At 34.8% G+C, this 20230-nt stretch overlaps 1 protein-coding gene and 1 long non-coding RNA gene across 3 annotated transcripts in view; both read left to right on the top strand.

The window, feature by feature from the left end:
- Positions 1-20230, top strand: part of cntn3a.2 (contactin 3a, tandem duplicate 2) — a 220622-nt gene that overhangs the window by 49762 nt on the left and 150630 nt on the right. For both annotated transcript variants that reach the window (XM_087306662.1, XM_087306663.1), the window contains exons 2-3: positions 632-771; positions 17827-17956. In XM_087306662.1, the coding sequence (XP_087162788.1) occupies positions 632-771; positions 17827-17956 (270 nt within the window). The remainder of the gene's footprint in view (positions 1-631; positions 772-17826; positions 17957-20230) is intronic.
- LOC147831237 (uncharacterized) lies at positions 860-4184 on the top strand. The gene is made up of 3 exons (XR_015523267.1): positions 860-2421; positions 2476-3759; positions 3834-4184. It is a non-coding gene; the product is annotated as an uncharacterized LOC147831237 (long non-coding RNA).

Below are 20230 nucleotides of genomic sequence, written 5' to 3'. Positions count from 1 at the left end.
TGCTGGATAAGTTGGTGGTTCATTCCGCTGTGACGACCCTGGATTAATAAAGGGACTAAGCCGACAAGAAAATTAATGAATGAATTAATGATACTGTGAAAACTTCCTTGCTTTGTTAAACATAATTTGGGAAATATTTAAAAAGGAAAAATAAAAAAATAAAAGAGGGGCTTATAATTCTGACGTAACTGTACATACAGAAAATCTATATCTATAATAGTGAGACATTTTATTAACACACTGCAAATTGAATTTTCCTTAAAACATTTTATTTGTTCTTGTTTTTTTTATTTTTATTGTCAAAATCCACTGTAGTTTCTCCACTGCACAATTTACATAAATGCAATGTAGCAGATCAATATCAATTTGCATCACATAAAGAGTGTTTGTTTTGTGCTTCTGAATCCAAGCGATCTTCTCACTTGTGATCTTTTAAGCAACATTAACTGCATTAATGGTGTAATAATTTTAGCCCATAATGTGTGTAATAATCACACAGCAGCCACTGCTCATTACCTCATGCCAGTTTCTTGCATAAAAGAGCACGTTTTTCGGAGGTAATTGAGAAAAATAGACTGGTCTGCCTGTAACGAAGCATTTCTAATTTCTCATCTGATTTGCTCCTCAACAGGTCAGGTGTTTTTTCTCGAGAGAGAGAGGAGCCGTTCATTCACGGCGCACTGGATTCAAGTAACACTCGCCCCTGGCAGCTGAAGATGACGTTACTATGGAAACAGTTTTTGCTGCTATCAATCATGGAGTATCTTGCAGGTAAAATGAATTGGTAATTCCTTCCCTGTGCAGCTCTTGTGGTGTATTCACAACTACGTCTCTATCTACTTTAACTTCATCTTTTCTTAGCTAGATTAGAACAGAGTTTTGAAGCTCAAGAGTTAAATAAAAATGACAAAAGAAACCGTATACGACCACAATTCCAAATAAAAGTTGGGACATTTCGTAAAATTGATTAAATGTAAATTTGTGCTTTGTTAATTTTCTTTAACTTTTATTTACTCAAAACCTGTCAGTTCAGCTTTTTTAAAATAGAATTGAAAATGGCATGTTCAACTAATGCCAAGTTCAGACTAGGGCTGCTCGATTATGGGAAAAATCATAATCACAATTATTTTGGTCGTAATTGTAATTACGATTATTCAAAACGATTATCAGTTGAAGTCAAAATTATTTGCCCTTCTGTTAATTTTGTTTAATAAATAAATATTTCCCAAATGATGTTTAACGGAGGAATTTTTCACAGTGTTTCCTACAATATTTTTTTTTTCTGGAGAAAGGCTTATTTGTTTTATTTGGGCTAAAATAAAAGCAGGTTTAAATATTTTGAAACCATTTTTAATAGGTCAATATTATTAGCTCTTTAAGCAATATATATTTTTGATTGCAGAAGAAACCACTGTTATACAATGACTTGTCTAATTACACGAATTATGAACTTTGAATGTCACTTTAAGCTACATACTAGTATCTTGAAAAATATCTAGTAAGATATAATGTACTGTCATCATAGCAAAGATAAAAGAAATCAGTTATTAGAAATGAGTTATTAAATCTGTTATGTTTAAACTGTGCTTTAAGCATCTGCCCTGTAAGAAAAATAAACTTCAGCTACAAAAGTCCTTTAGTCAAGAGCAGTGAGGGATTTTCTCCTTTTGTTGTTTGATTAATAATAAAAACAGACAGCAGCAAGGATATTGCGCACTGTCACTTTAAGAATAGTGCGGCTCTGATATGGTTTCTCTTTCACATGTCTTTAGATTCTCAACTTGTTTGTTTATTACACAAATGAGGGTTAATATAAATAATCCCTAAACACCGCACTCTGACACAAATATGCATTTTTTAAAAACGTTTTTCACGTTCTTCACGTGGCGCACACACACACAAACACGTATGTGCTCTTTCACGCTTTTGAAAATATAAATGACTCTAATGTAGTGCCTACATCAATGAATGATGCTCATCCCCTGCTGAAGACGTTACATTACAGTACATGCTTTTAGTCATTTTCACGTGAAACTGAGCTTTGCAGAGCAACAAATGTGTACAGCTGGAAAGTGGGCGGTGGAATAATCGTTTATTTGATTAATGATTTTTTATAATGGTTAGAAGACAAACTCGAAATCGTAACCGGATTTTCGAATTAATTGCACAGCCCTAGTTCAGACTGCATGATTTTAACCTCGAAAACGGCGACAAATGTTTAAAATCACAGGCAAATCGATGCTCATTTACACGAGTAACAATTATACAGTGCGAACTATCAAAGACGCCATCTAAGAGAATTGCCTGTGAGTCGTCGACACCCGGGAAATATTTGGCATGCTAAAAAAAACGCTTCTTCTCAGTCTTTTTTGACCCAAGAAATGAAGGAAAAACTAGTGCAAATTTGGCAGGAGGACCTTTGTCAGTTGAAGTGTCATCTGAGCATTATCACAACCGGGTCAAAGAAGAAAAAAGTTGGGGAGAAATTGGCCACATAGCAAAATTTCTCTGGCCAAAAATCAGGTTTTGCTTGGCCCACATGCCGCAGTGAATTACGGTACATGACTGGACCAAATCTGGCTTCCAGACAAGGGCCAAACACGGACCATATCTGGGCCAAGTCTCAGCCAAGTTAATAACTCATAACTGGGCCTGAACTGGGCCAGATAGGTTGGTGTGTCACGATTGCAATGAAATTGATAAACCCATGGAGTGATGCGCTTTAGGCACACTATGAGCGTGCTTTTTCTCAAAGTGACCTGATTGGTAGAATTTTTTTTCTTTATTAAAAAAATATTTTAGTGTATTTTAAATGTGGGTCAAAACTGGCCAAACTCACATGGCCCACTTATCAAAGTTTTAAATCTGGGCCAAATACTGCGTTTTTCATCTGGCCCAAATCTTGTGTGCCGCCTTAAAGACGGTGCCACCTCTGCCAAACCCGGGCCATGTTTGGCCCACATGCTGTATGCCAGTGCCGGATGAATGCCGGCTGTGCCAGCTTTATGCCAAATCTGGGCCAGAATTCTTTGCTACTAGGGTGCTAATTCCCTTCAAAATCCACCAAAAAAAGTACATGTTCTACCCCACTAAAGGCTTCTTTCTTTATTTAATAACAAATGATATACTATGTCACCGCATTGTTTCCATGTCACTTCTCGCGTGTGTTTGGTTGTGAGACTTTGCAGACCGAGACAAAGTTGTTGGTGATTCTTCCTACACTCTCAGGAAAAATGTTACCATGTTGTACCAAAGAAGATACAAACCCTTGTCACTGGGACAGAATTGTACCTTAAACAAACAAACAAACAAATTTGTACCATTGCAGTTTGTACCTTTAAGGACATGATTTGTACCATAGGAAACCAAAATGTACCTTTGATGAAGGTACAATATTGTTTCTGCCGATTTTAAAAACCAAAGGTACACATCTGATCCATAAAGGTACCACTACCGTGACAAGACACTTTGTTCCCTTAACAGTGTCAAAAATGCTTGGCAAACATAAAAATGCTGTAAATGTTTAGCTTACAATACCTGTAGTTTTGCTACCTGTTGTTTTGTATTAATGCATTAATTAATTTAATAATTAGCATTTGTGAGTATCCTTAAACAGACTGTATACTTTTAAATAATGATTCATGTTTTAATATGGACATTATTCATAAAATCACTTTGCCTTTCCAGTAATATTTATATGCATATATTTTCAATAAAGAAGTTGTTCAACACTTTTGTACCTTTTATATCAGAACAATTGTGCACCTTCATTTCAGTTGTACCATAAAAGGTACGGAACAGTATCATAAGAGGTCTTTTCTGTACCATATAAGGTACAACTTTTACAAAGGTACAAAACTGTTCCTTAAGGAAAATAATTTTTACCACCATGTACCTTTTTTTTGAGTGTATAGTAAAATCATGCGGTGTGAAACCCCCTGACGCCAATCCATCTTGCAGTGTAAACAAAGCCCAGATAGTCATGCAGTGTGAAAACATCTGTGTTTTCACGACTACTTTGAAAATTGTGCAGTCTGAACTTGGCATTAATTGGCAATATTCAAGGCTTTGGTGTATAAATTAAATCGTGGTCTCTTTTTATAAACAACAATTGTCAGATTGTAGCCAAAGTGAAAACATCTAAAATGTTAAATAAAACAAAAGTCATTTGCCTTTAAGTTTACGAAAATTCTAAAAAAACAAAACAAAACAAAACAGAACAGAACAAAAAAAGAAAGGTAAATATAATTAACAATCTAACGCACGCATTATGATAAATCTATTAAAAAAATATTTGACTCTTTTTCTTTTCTTAAAATGGCCTAACATAAAGTGCTGTAAAAAAAAAAAATTGGAAAAATTTAGAAACTTAGAAATTTCAAATTTAAAACTTTCCTTATAATTAATAATTTTGTTTTTAAAATGATTTAATTGGTGTTGCAGTATTATAAGCTTTAACATGGAACTTATAAATGACACCTTATACATGCTTTCCAACAACTCATATTCCAACAGCTTTCATTTATTCTATGTTATTTTTGCTGAATATTATTAAAAAACAAACCTAATATTGTATTATCATGGATACAACATACAGTACATATAAATATTCTCTCCAGTAAATATTATAACAAAAAATAACAAGTCTAGTATATCCAGATACATCAGAATAATGTAGCTACTAGCTAACAGTGTTTATATAGTATACTATATAATATACTACACCTTTATTATCTACCTCTGAGCTAATTACCCTGATCTGCCTCTATCAAATGTCTAATCTGCATCATTATCATGGTCACTAAAACCCATCTCATCCTCACTTTCATCTGCAGGAAGAGCCAGTTCTGTCCTTTTTTTTTTCACTTACCATAGAACATGGTGATGCTCGCTAATACACTGTTGCCATTAAAACTAGATTTTATCCATAATGCAAATGTCATTAACATACAAGTAATCAACTTTATATTACTAGCTTTCATGTTGTTATTGTTACAACTTAAAAGTTCACAGCTGACCTTGCTAGCTACAGTAGCTAACCCATTGCAATATTGCACGTCCCATTATTGGACAGTGTTGCCATTTGGCAACACATACATTTGATCAATTTACAAAAACCTAATTTGATTCAAAATATTTTTGTTGTGAATATGTCATTGTAACTTACTGGAGGTAATGTTTTTACTTGCGTATTTCTAGAGTACGCACAGGTTTGTTTTTTTCCAATGGAGGTGTTCCAGGTGGCGTGATGCATTCGCGCCAGTGAATATGACAAGAATTAAATCACGTGACAAGAATTGACCGATCAGCTTCTGCTTGTATGGAATATTCACATTTCGGTCAGACTAATTATCACAGACAAACACAGAACACACAAGCACTGCAGTGCTTTGTAATTTTCTTCATGAATAAAATTTGTATCAGAGTGACAGCAATGTTTTATCAGCTTGTCATCCTCTGAGAAAACGGTTTATGGTTGCCTAGCAACCCACAACTTACGAAACACCGGTCAGACTAATTATCACAGACAAACACAAAACACACAAACACTGCAGTGCTTTGTAATTTTCTTCATGAATAAAATTTGTATCAGAGTCACAGCAATGTTTTATCAGCTTGTCATCCTTTGAGAAAACAGTTCATGGTCGCCTAGCAACCTACAACTTACGAAACACCGGTCAGACTAGTTATTACAGACAAACACAGAACACACTAACACTGCAGTGCTTTGTAATTTTCTCCATGAATAAAATTTGTATCAGAGTGACAGCAATGTTTTTTCAGCTTGTTATCCTCTGAGAAAATGGTTTATGGTCCGCCCCCCAAGCATTGACCAGTCCGTGGTGATAAAAAGGTTGAGGATCACTGCCGTAGCTGACCAAAAATGGATAAATTTGTACTTCGTCCATTACAAAAACATTATATATATATTTTTTCGCTTATAATCCAGTGTGAATACTGATCATTTTTGTTATTGAATAGGGTAAATTTAAAGGCCAAAGGCATAAGTTGTTTAGTTACAAATGGCCTACTGATGTTTTGCTTTTGTATTTTATATTAGCCTATAATTTGTGCATGAACATATCTAGATATAGTAATAAACATGCCGTTTGTTTGAAAACTACCTTTTTGTCATTCTTACTGCAAACTTTTATAAGCAATGATATCATTAAACAAAAAGTTGGGTCTCACAATATTTTCCAGGGGAAAAGGGGGTCTTATGAATGCTGCTCTCTTATTGGCTGTTGGCGATCACTGATGTTATTTTCAGGCAAAACTAATTTCACACTGCATGATTTGAATCGCAGACAGCTCCAGATATTCAGCATGCCAAAAATCTCATGGGCATCAGCGACTCATCTGCGATTCTCTCAAATCGCATCTTTGATAGTTCACACTGTGTGAATGTCACTCAAGTGCACGAGCACCGATTTGCCTGTGATTTCAGGCATTTGTCTGCGATTTCTCAAAAACTGTCGGCGAGTCAAAATCGGGGCTAAATCATGCAGAACAATTGGTATTAGGCAAAAAAAAAGGTAGGGAACCACTGATCTAGAGGTTCTAGAAGTTCTAGATGTATAGATCGCAAGTCAGTTATTCAATAAAGAAAAGATTTTCCTATCCCAGGAAATTCAGTTTTTACTGTTGATATTTGCCCCCAGTTAATCGGTAAAGGACGGCTTTGTTTTCTTTGACTCGTAGGATAGCAATGCTAATTTATTTGCAAGTCTTTTATGCGATAATCCAGTATTGCACAAATTTAATTTGCATTTTGGATGGAAACTTAGCTTGTTTGCAACAAGGCACCTTGTGAGCTAAGTTGGCTAACAATGGTTTTGGGAAACGCACACATTTGTTAGACAAAACCTCAGCTGAACCTGCTTGACCTTTTAGCTCACATAAGCACTGCATAAAAAAGTCTGTATACTGTAATATGCCACCATTAAATAACAGCTAAAGAGAATCAACAAATCAAATATTCTTGATTTTTTTGCATTTTACAAAACGTCCCTCACTAATGAAAGCTTTAAAAACACAGACTGTTCTTATTTACTGAAGCATTATGCATGTGGTCAACTGGTACTTTATTGTTTAGTCGTGAGCCAATGGCAGACAGGAACAAATGTGTTGTTGCTGCATTTGATGTTATCAGACTATATCTTGATTATGAGCGGAAGACAGTAATAGACTCTGACGCACAGAATCAGGCTTACAGGAACAGGACGTGTTTTGGATGTGGTGGAAAAGATTTCAATTAAGCTGTGCAGTCATTTTGAAAATGAATTGTGTTGTGTCATAGAAGGTTTTGGAGGTTTTGATACAACGTGTCCTCCAAGGAAATTGAACTAGTATGTCACAGTTTACGGCTCTGCTTCCTACAGTTGTTGGAGGGGAATTATTTACCCCAATATGAGTTTTGCTGGATTCGGCTTTCTATATACTAAGGCTCGAGCTCTTAAAGGGATAGTTCAATGTTATAATTATGTTTTTAAGGGGAATAGAAAAATCTGTCCATTCTGGAAAATAATTAGAGAACACTTCAAGGTAATCATTCATTTAATTTTATTTATGAACTACTGATTAATGTGTCATCACATTTTTTAAGTATTTGCTTTGCTGTCTTTATGCAAAAAATCAATACATGATCATTAATAATTAAATTAAATGTTGTTCTCTGACTTAGTTTGAAACATTTTATTGGAAAAAAAGAATAAAAACAGACAATGTTGTGTCTAAAACTTCAACTTTTTTTGTTAAACTTTTACATACAGGGGTTGAATGAAACTTTTAGACCACAGTAATTCATTAGAATGGTAAGGAGTGGCCAGTACACCATCAATTCATCTTGTGAATGACACAAAACAACTTTCTTGAAACTTGAGGCCTTTCACAATGCATGGCATCCCAGTGGGATTTTAAGCAATTATTTTTGCAGAACAATGCCCAGGTCACTAAATGATTCTGGTGGAGGAAAATGTTTACTGATTTGCTTCTCCAAAAAGTGGCTCAATAATATTTAGATTTGGTGCAGGCCATGGGAGACGTTTGACTTCATTTTCATGTTCATCAAACCACTCTGTCACCTGTCTTGCTGTGTGTATTGGTGCATTATCATCTTGATACTGCCTTCAGCATACAATTATTTGGATCATTGGGTGCACATGGTCCCCCAGAATGGTTTGGTAGTCCTTGGTAGGGATGCATCTAGCTCAGGTATTAGGCGTAGGGAATGCCATGATATTGCAGCCCAAACTATCACATGATCCACCGATCATGCCTCACTCAGGGCATGAACAGTCTGGTAGGTATGCTTCTTTGGGGCTTCTCCACACCGTAACTCTCCAAGATGTGGGAAAAACAGTAAAGGTGGATTCATCAGAGAACAATACATGCTTCACATTGTCCACAGCCTAAGATTTTCACTGCTGACACCACTGAAGCCCGACCATGTACTGTATACAAACAGTTTTGGTGGAAACAGGAGAGTTGACAGCTTCCTCTTGCAATTGCAGTTATTCTTTTTAGATGTGGTTCATACTTCTTGGTGGTAAAAACTTGCTGTCTTGGTCACAGATGCGCCAGCGAGATGCACACCAACAATTTGTCCTATCCTAAAAATTGATATATCACCCATAATGTTGTGTGCGTTGCAATATTTTAAGCAAAACTGTGCTGTTACTCTGTTGATTAAACCTTCACACTCTGCTCTTACTGGTAGAATGTGTATATATTTGCTCACACACTCACATTGAGGAAAGCCTCACTATAGCATGACGTTTTGTGTGAAATTGCTCAACTAGATCATATCTTATACAATTTTAAATACAAATAAGACATACAGGGACATTTTCTGCATTCAAAATATGTATTTAAGATTTTAAAATATGATAATTCTAGCTGCATTTTATGAGTGAATGCTTGTTTATGTAAATGAAATTCTTAATAAAGTCAGTTTGTACTCTCATAGATTTCATTGATTAAACATTGCGCAGCTCTCTCTGCTATAATTTAGTCCATCTCATGTAATTCAAAATGCATGAATTTCTTTCCTCTGCGGACCACAAATGAAGACATTTTGAATAATTTGAATAATTTACATTCCTTCTGTTCAATGTTCAACCATCAGCCAACACCACGCAAGATCGAAGCCCACCATAAACAGACTTAATTAATATAGGAGTGTGATAGTGTGGTTTATTGGACTCTCCACTTGACCACTGGTTGCGTCTGCTTCTACAGTGTCTTCACTTGCAGCTGTGACTTCCCAGTTCTTCCAGTGGTTCTGTCCAGCTCTGACTCTCTACTGCCCCCTTTCTGGTTCTGCCCAGCTTCTCCTCCCTGCTGAAGACTCCACATTGGCTGTCTGACCCATCAGCTCAACCTTGGCTCACACTATCTCCACTGGGCTCCCTCACCCCTTTACCTTCATTAGTCTTTATCACCCTTCCTCTATTTCTTTAGCTATACCTCATCTTATTGTCCCACCAGCTCCATTGAGCTCCTCCTTCCCTGGCTCTACCTCAGTCCAATCCAGATTATTTAGTCATTTATCAGACACTTTTGACCAAAACCACTGTGGGCTTCCTCGTCTCCACCTCAGTTGACAAGAGTCTCTATTTCCACCCTGAGCCTCTAACACTTAACATGTGGTGCAGCAAGATTCTAGCAACAAGCAATTCGGCTGTCCAAACAAAACACGAAACATGACACAAACATTTAAATACCACAGTCATTCAGAAGTTCAGAATAGTGCACTGCACACCCAACATTAAGATTTATAATCTAAGTAAAATATATTAAATCTCATTAACATGCTAAGAGGAAGCAGTGTCACAGTAGGTAGTGCTGTCGCCTCACAGCAAGAAGGTCGCTGGGTCGCTGGTTCGAGCCTCAGCTCAGTTGGCGTTTCTGTGTGGAGTTTGCATGTTCTCCCTGCGTTCGCGTGGGTTTCCTCCGGGTGCTCTGGTTTCCCCCACAGTCCAAAGACATGCGGTACAGGTGAATCGGGTAGGCTAAATTGTCCATAGTGTATGAGTGTGTGTGCGAATGTGGGTGTTTCCCAGAGATGGGTTGTGGCTGGAAGGGCATCCGCTGCGTAAAAACTTGCTGGATAAGTTGGCGGTTCATTCCGCTGTGGTGACCCCGGATTAATAAAGGAACTAAGCCGACAAGAAAATGAATGAATGAATGAACATGCCATGAGACTTATATACGTTGGTTCTAATGTTTCAATATTCATTTTCAAACAATATCTTGAATGGTTAATTTTTTTTCAAGTACTGAGGTGAACTATATGCTTCACAAAAGCTATAAATGTCATGTAAATGGTATTCAAACTCACATTAGTAGGCTTAAACACTGAATAAAGCACATAATTAGCAGCAGAGGTGATACTTTTCATAGTAGTTTATGCTGTTGTTCAGCTGTGACGTCACAGAAATAGTAACAGTTCCTAAAATCTAAATTTTGTACATCAACATGGAAAATATACCTTTTATTGCTTGTCGCAGCATTGCATCATGTCTAGTTGGAATAGAGTGTAAAACCTTGGTATTGCCACAGCTTTTCTCTGGCTGTCCTTTTCTGTCTCGGGCTTCTTCAGCATCTGCTGCATCTGCCCTTGCTCCTCCTTCCCTCTACTTCACTGTGGGCCATTATCCTGACTGTGTCCTGGTTTTATATCATTTTCCTGCTCAAGTCTACTCTTTTGGTTCCTCCCTTTGTCATCTCCATCATAGAGATGACAAATTTCATCGAAATCAGGTTAACATCAGAACCCAATGTCAGGTCGTTGTCAGTGTCCAATGTCTGACATATGTTGCATTTTGGTTACTTTCCAACAAAACCTAAAAACAACAAAATATCAACATCAAATGATGCTATAGCTTGACGTTGTGTGGACATTACCAAAATGATGTCTGTCAGACATTGAATTTTGGTTGCCATACTTGATGTGTAAATGTCAGTATTTGACGTCAATGTGACTTTGGTTGAAGATGTTGGCTCGACGTTAGAGTTTGGTCAGTTTCCAACACAATCTAAAATCAACCAAATATCAACGTCTTTATTGGACGTCAAATAATGTTGTCCGTAGATGATGGTGACCTAAATGTAACCTATTAATGTCTTTTGATGTTGTGTGTCTGCTGGGTCTCTTCTGCTCTCCTGCTGAAGTCTCCTCTCTGGCTCCACCCTGCACCCTGTCTCCTTTCATGTATTTAAGCTACTCAAATCCTTCAGTTCCTTTTCTGGTTTCTTTTGTCTTTATGTGGATATCCTTGTAAGAGTTTTTCGTTTAGATTTATTAAACTTATATTTCTTTATTCCTTTCTTTACATATTTTTTATATCATGCTTGTTATGATCTTTATGAATAAAACATTCTTTATACAAAATATAGCTTTTGAAGTTCTCTGGGACTTTTATAAATTGTTTATCACTGTAAAAACTGTCTGTCCTTCACAGCCTTATTTTCACCTTTGTTGATTTCAACATGTTGTCTAACCATTGGAAAATTCATGAGTGTCAATATGCCACTCGTGCTAGCAGCTTAAACTTTTAACTATTTGTTATGCAAAACTGTTGTATTGCAATTTATTCTATGGGGCTGTTAAATAGAGTTGGGTATCGTTTGGGGTTATTTCGATACCGGTGCTAAATCGATACTTTTAAAACGATACCAGTATGTATATATTTAGTAATCATTTTAACAATATAATTTTTGAACATTTCATTAAACAATATACAGTTTAAAGTAAACATCAATTCATATTTTACATATTTGAATTGAATTGCATTAATCGATTTCTTTTGATCATTTGTTTGTCAGCATGAATTTACAATTTGCATTATTCAATGAACATTACATTAGCTTACTACTAACCTGTGGAAATGCCGTCAAAATCAGGGAACACTTTTTTTTTTCTAGGGTTGGGGCTTGTGACTACGTTTACACGGACATCAGTAATCAAATTAATTTGCTTTAATCTGAATAAGACAATAATATGATCAATGTGTTTACATGAGATACTTTTTAAATGTCCCTTTCATGATCTCGTTTTACATGTTATAGCACATAGATTGATTAATGTCATTGCACCACAACACTATCCACATTTCCTCTAATTTCGAGTGTTTCATTTTTTATTTTTTTACTTTAACTGAAGTTCGCCGGTTTCACTTTTATTCAGCAACATATTGTTCATGTCCCATGCGTTACCAAGCAAAACAAACAAAGGCGAACATCCCTGATATTGTCCGTATTCCTCAAAGTTGTTTAGAATGAAATATTAGAGATAAAGTGACAAAACATTTACCTACAGTATGTGTGCTTTTGATGTACCCCTTTATGCTTCTTATGTCCTTGTCGCAACACCAGTAGCTCTGAATTTCGGCACCGAAAGTCATATGCTGATTCGATTCGGTGCATACCAGTTACATAGGTACAAGTGCCCCAACCCTACTGTTGAATACCTGATGAATATTCTAAGATACTGTATAGAACAAGAAATGCTAATATTGACAACATTACAGTTCCACATCACAACACCGCATAATTTCAAATTGCTTTATAGTGAAGAACAGCCAAGTAAACCAACAAAGTCTTAAAGACACAAAATAGATAATTTCTCTGTAATAATTCTGACTAATAGTCTGTTATCAAGTTTAAACAAAATAAAGTTATGTATTATAAGTGGACTTGGCAACTCTTATGCTTTTTTTAACTAACTCCAGTGAAATTGCCAGATGTGTTTTTTTTTTTCACTCCTACTAAAGCGAAGAAGAAACACATCTGCCAATTTCTTGCGCAGACCCTGCATGGCCTATATTGTTCACATCTGCTTGTTTGATTTTATTTAATTTGACTGTGTATCCGTTTTAATGGTTAGAAGGATATCTGTCATTTTTATTCAATTGAAATTAATACATTATGGAGCATGCATGTTTAATAAATATATGTAAATGGTAAATTTGATGGGAATATAGCACAATCTAGGGTGTAAAATCACAGTTTTGAATCAACTAAGCTCATGGCTTCATTGCTTGTTGAAAGAAATGTCACAAGAATTCACACATGCAACTTTCATCTTTCTCCCACTCTCGATGTTTAATTCAAATTAATGCTTTAATTCATTTAAATAAATACGATCTTACCGCCCTACTTCGTCTGTGTGTCTGATATGAAGTGTAAGGCTAGATCTAACAAGCCGTGACTGATGAAAATAACCGTCATTTTTATCCTTCCGGTCAAATTTAGTGCTGCAGACCTCATTAACAGCTTTAACTTGTCAGTGCTGGCAAATAGCCATGGTATAAGCGTGATAATCCACAGCTAGATATACACTCTGTGGGGCAAGTCTACTGTGCGTCTGGTGCTTCTTTGGCAGCACGTCGCGCATACAAATTGTTTAATGCACAGATAGCCCTGGATTATCCCCTACATACAGCAGGGGTGTGGATTCCATGCCTTTGTCAGCTTTTTCACCCCTGATGAGTTTGCATCCCTGCACTGAAAGTAGTCGTTCAGTTTAGCCGAGCGGAGGATAAGACTTGAGGAGAGGATTAAAAACAGAAAGATACTGCATTTTTGAGTGTGACTTCAGTGTGCACAATGCAAATGTCATACAAAAGCTTCTTAGTTTTCATTTTGCAAACAAATGTCACACTTAAAATGCTGTGATTTTGCTGCTCTGATGCCATCTTAAGCAGACACTGAGCGATGCGAGCATAGCACTTGATTGGAACCCACACACCTGGTGTGATCTCACCACATATGGTTCGCGTTTCTGCACTCGTGTTACTGTGCAAGTGCTGTTGTCTGCAGAATATTTACACACCAACTTCTATTTCAAAAGGCTTGAAGGGACTGTTCCACCCAGAGTGCAAATTCTGTCATCATTTACTCATCGTCGTCTTTATAAACTCGTTTGACTTTCTTCAACAGAAAACAAACTATCTTTTGAAAAATGTTGGTAACCAAACATTTTTGTTTATTATTATTATTATTATTATTATTAGTAGTAGTATTATTATTATTATTATTATTATTATTAATAATAATAATAATAATAATAATAATATTTTATTTGCAAAAAACAGTTGACATGTTTGTATCAATATTTGTTTACAATATAGAAAATGAATTTCATTGTCTATGAAAAAAGATACAAAAGAAAGAAAAAATAAATAAAAATAATAATAAAGAACATGATATAAACTTAACCTCCTAGAGCCCCATTCACACGGGGCTTCAGCGTCAACGCTTAACAGAGGGCGTGTCTGAAGTTGGGGCTGATACGATTGTCGTAGCAGCGTCAGCCAATGAAATTAGTCAGCAATATACCACTGTCTTGGCTGGTGTATTTGCATACAGCCATCTGATTGGCTGTTGCTTGGTCAGCGCTTGAAAAGTTAAGCAAGTCCCAGCTTCTGCCGTGAGCAATGCCTCTGAAGTGGCGCCAACGGATCCACAATGCAGTTCTCCAACGCCTGACATCACCCATTCAAAGTGAATGGGAAGCGTTGAAGCTGACGCCCCTTGTGAATGAGGTGTAGGGCTTAGTGTTAATGGCTAATTAAAATATATTGAATGTTTTATATTTTATTACAGACATACAATGTCTTCCTGCAAATGTTTTGCAGCATATGAAATGTCCTTAACTATTTTAAACTGTCCAAAATGGGGAAAAATGTTTTTACTCTCTGATAGTCAAACAAAAAGTCTAAAATAATTCTATGTTATATAAGCATTAAAAACAGTCAGGAAAAATGCTTTATGTAAATTCGGACTACGAGTCCATGTATATGGACATTAATTTTCTCTAAAAGTACATCATATTAAAAGATGATAATTAAGTTTTATTCTAATTAGGTTCCAATAAGCCCAAATAGAAAGAGAAAGAGCCCAAAGAGAACTAAAAATGCTTGTAAAAACACCTTGGCCCTTAAGAGGTTAAGGGTAAGATATTTAAGAATCAATTACACTATATAAATTAAAGTCATTACAAAATAAAACAATTCTGTTTTCCTTCATATTTTCAGATAATGAAATGAAATTTAAACAATGACTAAATTCTTCCAAAAAAAAAAAACAAGAAAATTTGGTAAATTTGCATTTGTGGATATGGAATTTATAAAGAAAAGAAATTAAATTTACAATAAAACAAGCATTTCTTTTAGTAGATGCAGATTCATAATAACCAAAATAATTTCTTTAAAAGTAACAAAAATATCTTGTTGTATATTATCATTAATAAAGGAGCCAATCTGTTTCAAAAATTGTACAACATAATTACAATCCCAAAATAAATAAAAAACAGTATGACATTGACAAAAATGAACATTTTGCATAAATAGTAGAACTAAACTTAAATAGTAGAACTAAACAATTGTTTAATAGGATACAATTTGTTGATTAATTTAAAATACACTTATTTGACCTTGTCGGTGAGGAAATATTTTTGTTGCGAAGACCATATTTTTTTTCCCATATTAAATCTCAATATATACAATGCATCCGGGAAGTCTTCATGGCGCTTCACTTTTTCCAAATTTTTAATGTTACAGCCTTTTTCCAAAATGGATTAAATTAATTTATTTCCTCAAAATTCTACATACAATACCCCATAATGACAATGTGAAAAAAAAGATTTTTTTAAATTGTTGCAAATTTATTAAAAATAAAAAACCTGAAAAAGCACATGTACACAAGTATTTACAGCCTTGAAGCTCTAAATTGAGCTCAGGTACATTCTGTTTCCACTGATCATTCTTGAGATGTTTCAGCAGCTTACGTAGAGTTCACCTGCTCTAAATTCAGTTGATTGGACATGATTTAAAAAAAGCATAGACCTGTCATTATAAGGTCCTACTGATGCTACTGATACTGATGTACATGTGATTTTTAAGATTTTTTATTTTTAGTAAATTTACAAAGTAAAAAATATATATTTATTTTTTCACATTGTCATTATGGGGTATTGTGTGTAGAGTTTTGAGGAAATAAATGAATTTAATCCATTTTTGAATAAGGCTGTAAAAAAAAAAAAAAAAAAAAAAAAATATATATATATATATATATATATATATATATATATATATATATATATACTTTCCCGGTGCACTGTATTATTCCAGGGAGATTACAGGGGACAATGTAACAACCTTTTTAATAAAAAGATATCTAATTTTGTAGTTTCTATATTTTTTATTATAAAAAATAATTTTACCTATAAACTACTTTGTTGGATCACACACACACACACACACACACACACACACACACACACACACACACACACACACACGCACACACACACACACACACACACAAAAGCTTTTTTAGAGAAAACTCGAGCCGAGCACAACATACTAGAAAAGACAGGACTAGTGTCCGGACTCTGCCACCTAAAATAGAATGAACAAGACTGAAGTGGTAGAATTCTGAAAAATGTATTTGTTAATATCATGTCCCTGTGAGGCATGAAAAGTACCTAAAATTTGTGTCATCATACTTCCCTGTAGTGTTTATTTTACTTTAAAAAAAAACTGCAGTCAAATGTATATTTAAGTACGTTTAATTGGTTTTACAAATATGTAGACTGAAGCTCTTATTTCAAATTAGTCTGTGTTGTGAAAAAGTTTGGAAAATATTTTATAAGTTCCAGAGTACGAGAATATTATGACAAAAATGTCAACTATAAAGGGTTACCTTAACCTCAAGATGGAAATTATGTCATTCCAAACTTCTAAGAAATTTGTTAATCTTCAGAACACAAATGATGATGTGTTTAATTAAATCTGAGATATTTCTGTGCCTCCATTGAAAGGCTGTTAACACAAAACTCAAATGCTTTAAAACATTTGTAAATGGATCAAATATTGAATTCATGTTAATTTTCTTTTTCTTTTTTTATTATCCAAACAATTTACAAATGTTTTGAGGCGTCAAAGTTTTAAATGAATAGACTTGCAATGGAGGGGCACAAATCTCTCATATTTGATTAAAAATAGTCTTCATCTTTTCTGAAGATTAACAAATTTCATGCGGCTTGGACATGACATGAGGTTGACTAAATATAATTTTCATGTTTACAGAGTGAGTTCACCTAAAAATGAAAATTGTCACATCATTCCAAACTTGTCAGAAATGTATTCATCTTTAGAAAACAAAGTAAGACATTTTTTATAAAATCTGAGAGATTTCTTTCACTTCACTGAAAGTCTGCTCTACCAAATCTCAGAAAAAAATAATAAATGTTAAATTATTTGTTTATTTATTTGGTTTGTTTTTAGATCTTTGGGAAATGTTTTGTGTAGGTCGCCTTTTAATTAAGGGATACAAATTGAGGGAATGCAAAACACTTCTTAAAGTTGACATGAACTTAAAAATTACAAACATGTTTTAGTCTTTATTCTGATGCATAATGTAAATGAAATGGCATCTTGAACAACAACAACAACAAAGAAAAAAAGATTTTCACATGATTTAGATTATTGAAAATTGTTTTATTGTTTTGAAGATTGTTGTTTTTTCATGTACACAAATAAATAGTCCATAAGAAATCCCTATAAATATTAATCAAATAAAAAAATCCATGTAGAAAATACAGTGACTTTTTAAACAATCTTTTATTAGCTATTTATCAAATGAGTCATGCATTGGTCCTGTCACTAAACTCACCCCATTGGTTGAGCTTGCACAGATCAGTATTTTCACACAGATCTCTTCATTGCTTAGAGTATTTACTTTAAAAATGTATGCATTTTAGCTTAAACTGTGTTTTTCAAAACAAGTATGTAATTGTATTCACTTCTCTCCCCTCAGATTGTCTGGATTATAAGTCATTCAATGGGCCAAAATGGAGAATGGAGCCCAGTGATCTGACAGTGGGTTCACTGGAGGAAGAAGCCACACTGGCCTGTGATGCAAAGGGCATTCCTGCCCCTCAGTACAGGTATGGGTCTGCTTTCATTTTCTGCTCCAGTTTTTTGCAATCTCATTTCAAAACCTACAGTAGTAGTATCTTTGATTTAACATGCCTTCACATGGTCTTTGATTTAACATTAGAAACTACCAAGGCGGTCATTATGACCATTTTTAATTTTTGTAATTTAATAACTTTGTTGAAAAAAAAAAAAACACACATCTAAAAATAGATAAAAGCCATCTCCCCTGCTTACGAAAGTGAAAATAAAGGTGAGGTGCAGGCCTTCGCTAGTGGTCTGGTAGCCTAAATACTGTATTACCAAATATATTGTATTTTTAGGGTATGGCTATAATAAACATTAAGACAGACTGTTGTGATCACCAGCGATCTAGCAGTTTCAGATCATTAGAGAACTACAATTCTACCACTGAAATGAACCACAATTCCCATGACGCACCTCACACACACTGATTACATGGAATATATATATATATATATACTGCTCTCATTCTCAGACACATTGCTGAGTCTTGTTTTTGTTTAGAGCAGCATTTAAGTGTTATCCTTGTCTTGCCTTCCCTTGTTTTTGACCTTTGTTTTGTTTATTGTTACTGTTGTTTTGCTGCCTGTCCAGACCATTCGCCTGTTACTCTGACCACGATTTTGGATTACCTTTATGCTCCTGTTTTTGACTATTGGCTGCCTTACGGTTTTCTCTAATAAAATGCACGTGGATCTTCATCTCTGTTGCCAAAATCACCTTGTTACACAGAATACCTCAATAGAAGATTTAAATGTAAATTTGACGTAACAATGTCTTATATGAAAATGGTCAGAATTACTATATTTCTAGTAGTTATAGAATTCTGGTAGTTCTAGTGTTAATCAAAATTATTTGATATAATTGAATGTTGCTGTTTAAAATTCTGCAACATTTTGTCATTTTAATGTGCTAATGCAAGCAAAATCATGGTACAGCGAAAAAGCAAAACACCTTTTTTCATGACAGATAATCTTCAGCATTCATTGTGAAGATTTGTATTTATTGGCCTACATAATGATTATCGGTTTCCAAATATAGGGTTGTCAGTAATCAGATTTGTATGACAGACAATCATTTGTATTTGTGAATAGTATTAAATGGTCAGTAACACTTTACTTAAAGGGGTGTTCATAAGACTTTCATTACACCTCATAATCATAAAAATAATATAAGGTGACATTGTTTAAGATATATTTGTTATGACAACTTGATGTAACTAAATACACCATAACTTGTATTTGCTTTTGTCATCACAACTTACAGTTACCAAACTAGATGAGTCTTTATTCCTAGATTATCACTCCTTAATACACCTGCATAAAGTAAATCGTTTCTCAAAGTCGCAAGTTTGTTTTCTTTCTTTTGTATTGTCTCCCTGTGCCGCCCCCAGCAAGATGCTCTCCCAGGCGATCGCCCATATTGCCCATGCCTAAAACCGCCACTATTTAACAGAGATTATTATATCAGTTTCTCTACGAAGCAATAACAAAAAGTGCTGTTAGAAAATTTGACTAAATTAATGTATGTCAGAGAAAAACTACACTGTAAAAAAACATACTGCCTTGAAATGTTTACTTAAATAAAATGTTCAAGTCACCTCAACTTCCATTAGTCAAACTGAAAAATAAATGTATTAAGTTAAACCTTATATTAGTAAAATAGGAAGTTGAAACCTGATTAAATAATTTAAATAATTTAAAGTAACATAAAAGCATTTGTTGTCATGCCTTTTAGTCATATAATTTACCACAGTGCACAAACTGTCTACCATTTGGAATGTTTTCATTTATTTATTAATTCATTTATATTTATTGCATCTAAATTGTGCCTGTAATGCCTTAGCGCTGAAAGCTCACTTGGTTTTGGACGATTTTTCTTCCTCCCAGTAATTTGAATGCTTCTGCAACACCAATCATGCATGAGGTTATGTTTATTCATGCAGCACTGTATGATATTATTAGAATTTAATGACCAAGACGTACAGAATTCACAACTTTTACTCCCTCGCAATGGTGAGAGTTGCTCGTGACAACGGACTGATCTTTCGGTTTTGGTATGTCTCAACAGTCCATTAATTTCTGCTGTATGTTCAGATTAGATATACGCTGGGGCGCAGCGAGTCATATTTTGACATCTGCATTATCTGATGGCTATGGTTAGTCAGGAGTGCTCCCGTAATTTAATGGATTATAGATTTCACATCTTGAGGCTGTACCTCATAGTGTCGTCCTAGGCTTCCATCTCAGCAGAAGAGCCAT

The sequence above is a fragment of the Danio rerio genome, chromosome 23 (genome assembly GCF_052040795.2).
Source record: "Danio rerio strain M-AB ecotype USA chromosome 23, GRCz13ab, whole genome shotgun sequence".
Lineage (NCBI taxonomy): Eukaryota > Metazoa > Chordata > Actinopteri > Cypriniformes > Danionidae > Danio > Danio rerio.
This window is presented reverse-complemented; position numbering and strand designations above follow the sequence as displayed.